General features: G+C 35.3%; 1 protein-coding gene across 1 annotated transcript in view; it reads left to right on the top strand.

Annotated features, from left to right (window-relative positions):
• The window catches only part of GIN1 (gypsy retrotransposon integrase 1), a 35,246-nt gene extending 22,120 nt beyond the window's left edge, over nt 1-13,126 (top strand). Inside the window, exons 7-8 of the mRNA XM_007118057.4 lie at nt 5,082-5,367; nt 12,443-13,126. Coding sequence (XP_007118119.1) covers nt 5,082-5,367; nt 12,443-12,717 — 561 coding nt within the window. The 3' untranslated portion in view covers nt 12,718-13,126. The remainder of the gene's footprint in view (nt 1-5,081; nt 5,368-12,442) is intronic.
• The last annotated feature ends 366 nt before the right edge of the window (nt 13,127-13,492 follow it).

The following is a 13,492-nucleotide window of genomic DNA, read 5'->3' as shown; positions in this document are numbered from 1 at the left end:
CTCCCGTTGCGGAGCACAGGCTCCGGACGCGCAGGCTCAGCGGCCATGGCTCACGGGCCCAGCCGCTCCGCGGCATGTGGGATCCTCCCGGACCGGGGCGCGAACCCGGTTCCCCTGCATCTGCAGGCGGACGCGCAACCACTGCGCCACCAGGGAAGCCCCCATGGAGTTTTTAAGAGTAATGAGATTATAGGTTTTTTCCCTTAACTTTTCAGTTTATATGTTATCATTATGTTGCTTTTATATCTATTAGTGATTAAAATATACATAATCATGTGTTGTTTTGTGATATAAATTACTAGTGCTTAACAATAACTAGTTCTCCTAGCCTTCCAAACATGACGACTGTCCTAGCCTCTTGCAGGTGGGCAAGCCCAAGTAACACATCTGGGCAAAGAAGTTGGATGGATGAATGTGTGCCCCTTTCAGCCTGAGGTATTGAAAACTTCATCCTCAGTTCTTCCTTCTCCCAGTCTTATTATGTCTCTGGAGAATTAACTGCATATTTCAGATATTACCCTAAAGGGTAGTGGATTTTCTCTCATCCAGGATTTCTGAGGCACCTAGGTGCTTTGGAGAGACACCCTGACCTACAGCTGACCTTGTCTGAGCAAGTAGTAAAATTTTTCAGTTAAACCACTGAGCCTTGAATGTGTTTTGTAACTGCAGTATAATGTTGCCTACCTTGACTGACATAGCAGTGGTCTGCAAAATGGGGTGTGCAAGACAATCTAGTTTGTAGGATGACAATATTAGAACTTTTGTTTATAATTTTTATCTAATGAATAAGAAAGAAATGAAGCTTTTACTAATAATATATAGAGACTGATAATAGCATCCTGAATCAACAAAGCAGATGCTTGTGTGTCGCACATGGTACGGGACGGTATCTTGGGAGAAAAGTGAGAATCTGCAACATGTGGGAGTCCATAGTGGTTCCCTCACTCATTCTTTTGCTTTAGCAGCAGTAATTAAATTTATGGATATTGTCCAGTTTTTGCCAAACTACCCTTCATAGAATAGCTAGGTGGCTTAATTTTCTTGCAGTGAAACAAGATCATACGAATAATAATGCAATCACCTTTCAACCACAGGAAAATGATAGAGCTGACACAAGTAACTTCTAGTACTAGCTCTTTCACAGATACATTAATGATATAAAAATAAATGTGGACTAATCAGATCTGATAGGAAATGGGCCACCAAAATTCAAAATTATCAAGAAATCTATTTGAAATATTGTCTTACTTTTCACCTTTATTAATGAAAAGCCTCATCCTAAATGCATATAGTACTTCGAGATACTAGGTAATGACAATATGAAACCATTATGAATCACCAGCAGTCTTTCCAGTCATGTTTAAAGTCATATGATATATAATTATTGGTACTATGTATAAAATAGACAACTGATGGGAACATACTGTGTAGCACAAGGAACTCTACCTAATGCACTCTGATAACCTAAATGGGAGGGAAGTCCAATAGAGAGGGGATATCTGTTTGTGTATGGCTGATTCATTTTGTTGTGCAGTGGAGGCTAACAACATTGTAAAGCAACCATACTCCAATAAAAAATTTTAAAAATAAAAAAAACAAAGTCATATGCTAATCCATCTAAGACTTTGAAAATTTTACCAAAAGTAACAATAAATGTTTATAAGCCTCTTTTATGAGGTTTAACAAAAAAACTAAAAATCACATGTGATTAAGAAAATTTGTTCTTTTTGCTGTGATTTAAATTGCTTAAATATTATACAGTAGGCATAATCGTGACAAAATAAAATGTTTTCTTTTGTCAGCATATACTGACATAGAAAACACTGCTAAAGTATTGAAATAAGATTTAGAACATTATACACAATGTGGGAGGTTTATTATAAAGTTGATGAAAGTACAGATGTTTCTAACATAGCTTAGAGCATTTGAGTATTTGCTAAATTGTTTCAATAAAATATACAAAGACCTTTTTATAAACCTCTGAAGAAAAGAGAATTAACGTTTGTAAAGGAAAAATTATTTCTTTAATTTTAAAAATGTGTCTTATGGAAAACTAAAATTGTGACCACTAATGGAATGTCTGGTTTGATGGGGAGAAAAAAAGGCTCTTGGGGTAAGGATATATAGGTAGCATCTCACAAATGGATTCACTGGATCAGTTCTAGGCAACCTCTTCAAACAAGTTGAAGCCTTTTCCAAAAGTCAGTCATTTTTAAAACCATTAATTATGACCTCAGATTGAGGCTGACCCAAATGATACCTATTTTCTGGGATTTCTTTTAGATTACTTTTGAATTAAAAGGAGGTGGTCTAACATATATACAATGGAATATTACTCAGCCATAAAAAGAAACGAAATTGAGTTATTTGTAGTGAGGTGGATGGACCTAGAGTCTGTCATACAGAGTGAAGTCAGAAAGATAAAAACATACCGTATGCTAACACATATATGGAATCTAAAAAAAAAATGGTTATGAAGAACCTAGGGACAGGACAGGAATAATGATACAGATGTAGAGAATGGACTTGAGGACACGGGGAGGGGGAAGGGTAAGCTGGGACGAAGTGAGAGAGTGGCACGGACTAATATATACTACCAAATGTGAAATAGATAGCTAGTGGGAAGCAGCCACATAGCACAAGGAGATCAGCTCGGGGCTTTGTGACCACCTAGAGGGTTGGGATAGGGAGGGTGGGAGGGAGACACAAGGGGGAGTATGGGGATATATGTATATGTATAGCTGATTCACTTTGTTATAAAGCAGAAACTAACACACCATTGTAAAGCAATTATACTCCAATAAAGACGTTAAAAAAAAAAGGCGGCCTTAATTAGTACATATATTAGGTAGGAGTTGTATTCCACTGCGAGTAACAGAGAACCCTTCTCTTCCCTCCAATATATAAACTCCAATAGGAGTTTATTTTATACTTAGGGAAAAGAAAGCCAGGCTCTCCAGGGTTGGAAGGGTAACTCTGAATGTCATTGGGAGCCCATGCTTCTAGCATTCTGTTCCACCATCTTTGAGATGTGACTCTCAATCTTATGCTTACAATATGGCATGCCACAAATTCTACATTTCTGGCAGAAAGAAGGGGGAGGTTAATGGGCAAAAAAAGCTAGAACTAGCTGAGTCTGCCCAACAACTTTCACTTAAATCTTTTTGGCCAGAACTATATCACTACCCCACTACTATATCACTACTATCTGACTACCCCAACTAAAAATAATAAAAAATAGTTTGAGGTGTAAATAAGGTAGGAAAAATAAGTTAACAGGCTTATTCTTAGAAGTTTTCTAAACTCATTTTGACTTATTAGGCCCTGCCCATAATAAATATAACAACAAAAATAATAGTAACATTAAGAGTTATAAAGTGCTTACTACTTGCCAAGCACTGTTTTAAGTGCCTTATAAACATTTATTCATTTAATCCTCAAGAGAGTCGTGGGTAGGATTTTCCTCGTTTTACAGATGAAGAAACTGAGTACACAGAGGTTTGGTGATTTGGCCAAGGTCATGTAGCTGTCAAGTGTATTATGTTAACTGTGTTTGAGAAACTGTCTACTGAATTAAAATGTTATCTGAACTCAGTGTTAAATTCTGTTCTTCCATTTCCTTGCTGTATGTGTGTGTCTGGCAAGGCACTTAACCTCCCAGAGCTTCAGCTTCTTATCTTTAAAATGTGGTTAATAATATCTCATAAGATTTTTGTCAGGTATAATGACTGTAATGTAAAGCGTCAGCACATAGTAAGGGCTCGATAAATGGTAGTTCTCTTTTAAACAAAATATGTATGTTTTCATAAAGACTGGCTATGGTCAAGGAAAAGGCAAGATTCAAATTCTTTTGCAACCTTTCAATCCAGGGAAAAATAAAATACAGATTTTAAAATCAGCTTTGTTTTTTATATGTTTTTCAGATCAATGTAGAACTGTGTGAATTGTTTGGTGCAAAGCAAATTGTAATTTCTCATGCCTCCCAAACTATTAATCCAACTGTAAGTACACCTAGCACAATCAAAACATTTCTTTCCAAACACTGTGCTGACTACCCAAACAACTGGGATGATCACCTAGCAGCTGTTTCATTTGCCTTCAATGTTACTCACTTGGTATGTACCTTTTTATAATCTGTACTTGTGAATTATGACTATTTCTTGGCTACATAAATGTTTTATTACAAATTATTTATTTTTCTTAATAGGAACCTACTAAAAATACACCGTATTTTCAAATGTTTAATCGAAATCTTTACATGCCTGAGACTTCAGATATTCTTCGTGAAGTGGATGGTAATAATACAAGTATGTTTGCCAAAATTCTAGGTGCAATTAAAGAAGCTGATAAAATAATGGAGAATAAGACAACTTCAGCAGGCCAGGTGATTCTATCTAATAGAAAAAAACTCTATAATCTAAAAATCTGTAAAGTGATTTTTAAAAAAAATTTCAGCATACACTCACATACATATGATATACCCTTAAACCAAGTTTTTTCTATTGAATTCTGCATGTTTTGATTAAACACTATGTTTATTAGCTATGAAATTCTGAGAGACATTAATAGGAAAACTATGTGTTTTGGAATCAAGGTAGAGCTGAATTTAAACCCCTGGTCTTGCTTTCTACTTGTTTAACTTGGGCATATTACTTTATCTCATATTACTTTATTTTCTTTATAAAGTTGAGGTAATAATACTGACTTTGAAATATTGTTTTAAAAAATTAAGTGGGGGTCTTCCCTGGTGGCGCAGTGGTTGAGAGTCCGCCTGCTGATTCAGGGGACACGGGTTCGTGCCCCGGTCCGGGAAGATCCCACATGCCGCGAAGCGGCTGGGCCCGTGAGCCATGGCCGCTGAGCCTGTGCGTCCGGAGCCTGTGCTCTGCAACGGGAGAGGCCACAACAGTGAGAGGCCCGCGTACCGCAAAAAAAATAAATAAAAATTAAGTGGGATTCTTGCCTAGCTTTCAGTAGCATCTCAGTAAGTAATCTTTTTATTATAATATTATCTGTATATACCTTCAAGAAACTCTAGCTCTTTCATCCCTTTGTTCTTTTTTTTGTTTTTACACTTGCAGATGGAGAACAACAGTTTTGATGAACTAAATAAAAGCAAAATCATTGTTAAAAAGAAACCAAAGCAATTAAATCCATTTCATCTAAAAGTGGGTCATGAAGTTTTAAGACAAAGGAAAAACTGGTGGAAGGATGGTCGTTTCCAATCTGAATGGGTTGGTCCTTGTGTCATAGACTATATTACAGAAAATGGATGTGCTGTTCTGAGAGACAACACTGGGACAAGACTTAAAAGACCCATCAAAATGTCCCACCTCAAGCCCTATGTAAGAGAATCCAGTGAACAAGGTAAATATCTGTCACTTCTCTACATTCTTACTTTCTTTGAATGAAGAGAGAAGTTAAAAATATAAGAAATCTCCCCCGCCCTGCACCCCTCGTTTGGTTAGTTTTTCTTTTCCCTTCTCATTTTTATAAAATTTTGTACAGTATTAGAGCCCAGGTAGTCTTTTTTATTAGCATGTGTCTTCTGGAACTGTCAGGCTTGTAAGAGATTTTATTTTGATTTGTAGTGTACTTTTCACACACTTTCCCACAGTTCATGTGAGAGACACTGAACATGTTTCACAGAAGGAAGAATTATATCTTCATTATTTTCACTTTCAGAATATTTTGTCACTTTTAGCATGAAATGATAGTAACTAAGATAAATAATGCCAAAAACAAACATACTGTCTGGAATTCTGTTGTGAGATAAATATATTAGGGGACATTTTAAAATGTGATTAATTTTTAATGTTGCATCTTAGTCACAGTCATGGTGGATGTAGGGGAGCGTGAGAGTGGGAGATACTCAGAATGCTATAAAGTGCCATTATAAGAAGAGGTAAATAGCACAGTGGACAAGGTAATACTTGCCTCAAAATGTGATTACGGATAGTCAAGATATCCTGATCTTCTCTAACCCTTTCTTTCATAGACAGGAGCTAAATGACATGGCTTTCAGATTAAATCCCACTTTATTGAGGCTTTCATTTTGTCCTATTGCATGTGCTCCCTGGAGTTTCTTTGGGGTGGATAACTTAGAGGGAGTGAATTGGTACCTTAGCTAGTTAATTTTGTTTTTTCTATAAAGAAAGCTAAAGCATCAATATTATTTGAATCTGAGTAGCAATTAAGGAAGATACAATTTAGTACATTTTTAAACAATATAAACAACTGAGTTATTTAACAGGCTTAAGTAAATAATAATTACAAAAATGATGAGAATAGATAACCCTCTTTCTTAGGATATGAAGCCCTTGGGGCTGCTTTGTAATAACTCTGTTTCTGATCTGGGTCACAACTCTCATGTTAAAAGCTCTGAGTACCTTCCTTTCTGCTTATGGCAGAACCAGTTGCTCTAGTAGTAAACTTAGCTTGGACTGTTCCAATTCAGAAAGCTCACAGTACCTTCATTCTCATTGTTAGAAGATAAGCACTTTTATTCCTTGTGCCTCTTCTTAGTTCTAAGCTGCCCTTTATGATTTCTCCCTTCTGCAAGTTAAGTAGGAACAAAAGGTTATACAGGTGCATGTTGTCCTTTCTTCTTCTGATTTTCCCCTTAATCTTTGGCGTTCAGGACTTGCTCCCTTCTAATGTGTTAACCTTCCTTAATACAAAATCTCTGCTTAAAATGTTGCTGTATCAGGATCTGTTTCAACATTTTGCAATTTGCTCTTGCCGAAGAATTTCTTAAGGAGACCTAACATTTTGCTACTGCTGAATATTTCAGAATCCAATTGAATAGAACAATTTCTAAACAGAGGCAGTACAATTTTTGCCTCATGCTTCAATTCTCTGCAGATTATTCTTCCGGTACTACAAAGGAAATTGCAGTATTAGTACTAGTGTATACATATAAGGAACCTGAGCTTGATGGGTAAAATTGTTTTTTCTTATTAATCAAAGGAAGTACTAATCTAGCTATCCTAGAGTCTGGTTCTTGTTTACTCTTTGGTCTGTTTTTGTCTGTTTCTCTTATTTGTAGAAAATTCAAAATAAATGTGATTTCTATCACATATTTTCCTGAAAATCTTTACCTCAAAAGCTGATGTTAAAGAGTCTTTGAACTGAATTTAAACCAAACAAAATGTCTTTGAATAGTCATCCCATTCTTTTGACATAAATTTGAACAAGGTATAGCCAAAAGAACTATGAATTTGTCTGCATTGTTGCTCTTAGCAGCATTGAGATTTCATAGCTGTATTAAAGCTCACTGTACAAAGCAGATATGCTTCCATTGCGAACTTCTTATCCATTCTTATCTAGAACATAATGTTGAGGGAGCACATTCAGTACTAGATTGACATTGCTATTTTAAGCAGGCCTATTTGCCTTTTTGTCTAGTTCAGTGCCAGGCACCTTTTCAAGACTAAGTATTTTAACAAGAAATTTTTTGACATACCATAGTGTCTCTTCCTAATCGTAATGTTTCCCTTTGAAAGGAAAAATGTTATTGACCCATTATTCTATCCGACATAGATTTTGAGTAGTTTTGTTTGTTTTGAGTGGGAATTATTGTGATCAGTTTGTGTCTGCCTCCCCTAAAGGCTTTGGTCTGATTGCCCTTCACAGTTTGTGAAATGTTTTTTATTCTTTTATAAGTTTCCTATTGCTGCCATAACAATTTACCACAAATTTAGTGGCTTAGAGCAACACAAGTTTCTTATCTTACAGTTCTAAGAAATCCAATGTAGGTCTCATTGGGCTAAAATTGAGGCATTGGCAGGGCTGTGTCCCTTTCTGGAGGCTCAAGAAGATGGTGTTTCTATGCATTTTCCACCTTCCAGAGGCTGTTCATATTGCTTGGCTGTGGTTCTCTTCCTCTATCTTAAAAGCCAGCAGTGGGGGTAGAGTTCTTCTCACATTACATCACCCCATCCTCCTATTCTTCCTTCCCCTTCCACATTTAAGGACTCTTATCCTTGGGCCTATTCTGATAATCCAGGATAATCTTCCTGTTTCAAGGTTGGTTGCTTAGCAACCATAATTCTATCACTACCCTAATTCTCCTTTGCCATGTAAGGTAACGTAATCACAAGTTTCATGAATTAGTACATGGCTATCTTTAGGGGTCCATTATTCTGCCTATCACAATTATGGTCTACATTCGCAAAACAAAATAAAGCTTAGTCCCTGTATTAGTATCAAGCCCATGAGCTTGACTTTATTATTAATACACAGTCATCCGTTGGTATCCACAGGGGATAAGTTCCAGGAGCCCTGTGGATACCAAAATCCGCTCGTGCTCAGGCCCCTTACATAAAATGGCATAGTACAGTACCCCCAACCTTTATCCCCTACCCCACCCACACATCCATGGATCCGAACCCTGGGATATGGAGAGCCAACTGTAGTTTTAGCAAAGCACCTCCCTTTGGCCTCTAATTATGTAATCTCAAAATTAAAAGTCATTCAGTTCTCTGTGTTAGTATTGGTTATCTGTTATGACAATTATGGGATATGTATCAAATTGTAGTTATTTGTTATTTTATCATGAGAAAAGATGTATGGCAACACATTGTAATAGTTTTAGGATATCAGGCCATGTATAGGATTAGTCAAGACACTTCACTTCACAATAAGAAAATTAATTATTCTGAAACCTTGTACTTTTCTTTCTATTTGAAAAAATAAATTAATCCAAATCACTCAGACTTTTCTGAGGCTTTGGTTTTAACTTATTTTTCTCCTTAGGGAAATTTTAATACTCTTAATCTCATTTTTTTTCTCCTTAAAACTAAATAAAAAAGTATGTCAAAACTGCTGATAACACCTTCCTGAAATGTCTTGAAAATACCTCTGCTTCTAGGAAACTAAAGACTTAAGTATTCAGTCCAGTCAAAACTGAAATAATGCTTTCATCAAACATGTCATAATAGTAACTAAATCAATAGAATGAGAAAATTAAAATGATTAAATTCTATCGTGTAATGTGACTGAGTAGAAAAGTCCTTTAATATGGTTTTGCTTGTTTATTTCTCTTTTTATCTTGGGTGCAAAAACTTATCTTGTTCTTTTCTATATCCTAACTCAGGATTGTTCTAGATCAGTACTGTCCAATGGATATATAATGCAAAAACTATGTAACATATAATTTAAAATTTTCTAGTAGCCATGTTTAAAAAGTAGGTGAAAAAAAATTTAGTAATATATTTTATAGTTACCCAATATATCTAAGATAGCATTATTTCAACATGTATGTAAGGCCTCAAAAATCTCTTTCTGGTAAGTCTTTGGTAATCCTTTTTGAAGTTAAAAGAGCATTTCTGTTGGGTCCACTAGATTTAGAACATAGTAGGAGTTGAAACATATTTGACCTTTATGAATGAATGAGAATTTTGTTTTTCCCTACACAAAGAAGGCTTGAAATCTCCAGAGTAGTTTTCCATTGCATATAGAGTGATTTGTGTAGAATTTGCTGAGTATAATCTTTATTCTCTACAGTTTTATCACACTAAGTTACTTTAAATTTTATTTAAAAGAAAGTGTGTGTGTGTGTTTATATATTCAGATATATATTGGTTACTTTCATATAGAAGCTGTCCTCTTACAAACAGGTGAGGTTGGTAAAGTCCATTTGTTTCTGAGTCTACTGTAATTAGGAGGTGCTTATGCTCAAGGTCTTTGAATGCATTTGCAGGAAATCAAAGTGATAACTTCTAAGAGCTTTACATCTATCCATAGTTTCCCTGTTGATACATGTTTACTGGACATATTTACTACAATAGACCTGCTTTCTGTATGGAAAAAAATTTTTGAGACAGAAAACTTCCTTCATCAAAGATCTCTGCAAAGATCCAATTTGGAAATACTTTAAATGCTATATTGTAGCTGCTGTCACTAATACATTGCAGCAGTGTACCCTGAACCTATGAAATTCTTCATGGCTTATTAGAAAAATTTCATCAGCAACATTTTTACCATACCTAACCTTTTTAAGTTCCCTTTTAAATTACAACCTATCTTTCTCTAGTATTAACAAGCTAATAGCAGACTTTGATGTTGAAGCTCTAGCAACACATTCTAAAAGTGTTTCAATTTCACTGATCATTTTTTCTTCTTTCCTGCTACTCTTGGGCGTAGCACTTCTCATGGGTTGCATGATTTTTTTATCTTTCAGAATTGTTCTCTTGTTCAGCAATTCATCCCCTACTAACATACAAAAATCATTTTCTTATCACCTTCAATTACCCATACTTTTATTTCCATCATAAGTATGTGTATCTTCTTAACAGCATTTTCAGTCTAATTACTACTTTTGCATTAATAAGAATTGGTGGGGTTAAACTTAGAAAGCCTCTCAAAACTAAGATACCAACTACACTTTGCCTAATGAAGAAGTAAATGGGCAAAACTAAATGTCCATAGTTTTTCCAAGTCTACTTATGCCATCTCTTGGGAGAGAGCATAGCTTTGTTTGATCTTTTTTTTTTAATATTTTTTTTTAAAGTTTATTTATTTGTTTATTTATTTATTTTGGCTGCGTTGGGTCTTCATTGCTGTGGGGGGGCTTTCTTTTAGTTGCAACAAGCAGGGGCTACTCTTTGTTGCAGTGCGCAGGCTTCTTATTGCGGTGGCTTCTCTTGTTGCGGAGCACGGGCTCTAGGTGCGCGTAGTTGTGGCTCACAGGCTCTAGAGTGCAGGCTCAGTAGTTATGGCACATGGGCTTAGTTGCTCCATGGCGTGTGGGATGTTCCTGGACCAGGGATCGAACCCATGTCCCCTGCATTGGCAGGCGGATTCTTAACCACTGCGCCACCAGGGAAGTCCTGTTTGATCTTTTGATGTTTGTAAATTTAAAGTTCATAAATGTGTAACTTATAGGGTTGGAATAGATTCAGTTAGCTTTTCACATATTAGTATGAGGATGGGTAGGGGGGAATCATGTTCTGGCATATATTAGCAAATTTATCTGCTCTGAGAAACTTTCATTGATCTCTAATCTAAATGGGTAATTAATGTTCCTTTTGCTATTTCTTGAACTTAAAATTTGAGGATTCTTTAAGGTTTTAAAATCTTTAAGAGGATCTTTTAATGTTTGGGGAGAAAATCCAGAAAGAGAAGGCAGGGGTCCAGGAAGTTAATCAGCTGTGGTGGAATAGTTCCTTGTTGTAATGAATTAAAATATTATGTAGGGAGAAATTCTTTTATATAATTAACCTTTATTTATAGAGATGCTGCTGCTTTGCCATGTGTTTTTCATTTTAAGCATTTTTTTTCCTGATAGTGATGATAAATTTGCTCAAAATAGAATGAAATGCTGACAAGGAAGATTCCTTGTCACATTTTAGTATGGATTTAGCTACACCTTAAAAGGTCATGAGCATTTTAATATTGAATTAGACTTAAGTAAGCTAAGCTTTTAAATCTAATTCATTGTAGCCAGCCTACTTTCACATTCCTATTATATAAGCCTGATTCTAGGAACTTAATCTTCATTTTAGTTTATCATTTCATATTGTGACAATTTAATATTATTGCCCTCATATGGATTCTATAAAGACCAGAGAATTATCTAAAGTTGTAAATGTAAGGATTTAACAATTCCATTTGTTAAAACATCTTTCGAGACCCCGTTAATTCACCCAGAAATGCTTTGCAGAAGTATATTAATATCATCATCAAAAATATAGTTTTATAATCTTTGTTTTTAATCTATACCATGATTCTCATCCCCTCACCCACACCTACCACCCCCTCCACCCACACCTACCAAACACAGATCAAGAGAATACTCTGTAATGGCCAAATGGGAAAAGAATCCAAAAAAGAGAGGATATATGTGTATGTATAACAGATTCACTTTGCTGTACACCTGAAACTAACACAACATTGTAAATAACTATACCCCAATAAAAATTTTTTTTAATCCTGTAAAAAAAAAAATCCCTTTATATTGTTCCTATTTTTTTTAATTGGAAAAAAAAAGTTTGGCTCTTTTAAAATCCTTGATCTTTCCTGAATTCTGTATGTATGAACTGTCAAATTCATATATCTTTTTTTTTTTTTTCTATACACGGCCCTCTCACTGTTGTGGCCGCTCCCATTGCGGAGCACAGGCTCCGGACACGCAGGCTCAGTGGCCATGGCTCACAGGCCCAGCCGCTCCGCGGCATGTGGGATCTTCCTGGACTGGGGCACAAACCCGCGTCCCCTGCATCAGCAGGCGGACTCTCAACCACTGCGCCACCAGGGAAGCCCTCATATATCATTTTATTCATTCTTTGACATATTTATTTAGGAGATACGAGAACCCACCAGAAATTAATCTTGATAGTTAATTCGTATTACTTGGGATTTTGTTCCTCATTTAACATTATTTAATTTTAAAGTGATTTCATTATAATTCTAAAAGGCAAACTTATGTTTCTTCTTTCAGACAGTCTTTATCTCTTACAAGGTTCAGTAGTGGCAGATCATGACTACATTGGAATGCCTGAAATTTCAGTTGGAGCATACCAAGCAAATATTCTGGTAGAAGATGCAACTATTGGAGTAGTCGACAATGAATTACTGACATCAAGCAAGGATCATGAACTGTTAGAATACAGAAATGCCAAAATCTCTCCCTTGATAGAAGATCATAGTACTCTTGAAAAGCAGACTTTTAGTCTCTTGGACTCTTCAAACCAAGTCCTTGAGTACTTAAGTTAGTGAACACCAAAATTCATTTAAAGTGCTTGTTTAGAAAGTATATCTCCTTGAATCTTATCTTTTCCATTCAAAAAGGTTACTTAGCAAAAGTATCTTGACAAACTCAATGACTAAATCCTGAAGATTTATTTTATAACTATTTGTTTAAAGTTGTGCCTCATTTGAATGTCAGTGTGTGTATGTGTGTATATATATATATATAAATAGGCAAAGGAAGTATATTACATAGATGTCATTTTTTTCTTCTAAAAAGAGAACAGGCAAAGCATGCTTGCTTCTTGGAAGTAAACTAAATTCTAGCTCAAAACTCTCAAAACAAACAAACAAACTCTCAAAACTTTGATATTGGTACCATGTTTTCAGTTTTAATTTTTGTTAATATTCCCCCCTTTTAAAAAATAAGTTTGAACTACCTAGAATTGCATTAATAAATATTTATTAAATGTGATAAATGAAACCTCTTTCTGTGTCACTGGAACTTCTAAAAACAATATTGTAGGAAAAAATTTAGTTGTTTAATGGGCTCCTACTGTGTATTGGTAAGTTCACCTTGTTAGGCTCAGAATTAGGATCTGAAACTATATATTGGTTTGAAAACATTTGTGCATTTCCATAGTATAAAGTCAGAAGCATCCATTAATAAGATTTTTTTCTGCAGTCTTAAAGAAGTAAATAATAATTATAAAATAACTGATATCAAAGATTTTAAACTATAATTTCTATGATAGTTATAACTTTGCTCAACAAATATTTGTTATAAAGCACTTTGAAGAAT

This window comes from Physeter macrocephalus, chromosome 8, assembly GCF_002837175.3.
Source record: "Physeter macrocephalus isolate SW-GA chromosome 8, ASM283717v5, whole genome shotgun sequence".
NCBI lineage: Eukaryota > Metazoa > Chordata > Mammalia > Artiodactyla > Physeteridae > Physeter > Physeter macrocephalus.
This window is presented reverse-complemented; position numbering and strand designations above follow the sequence as displayed.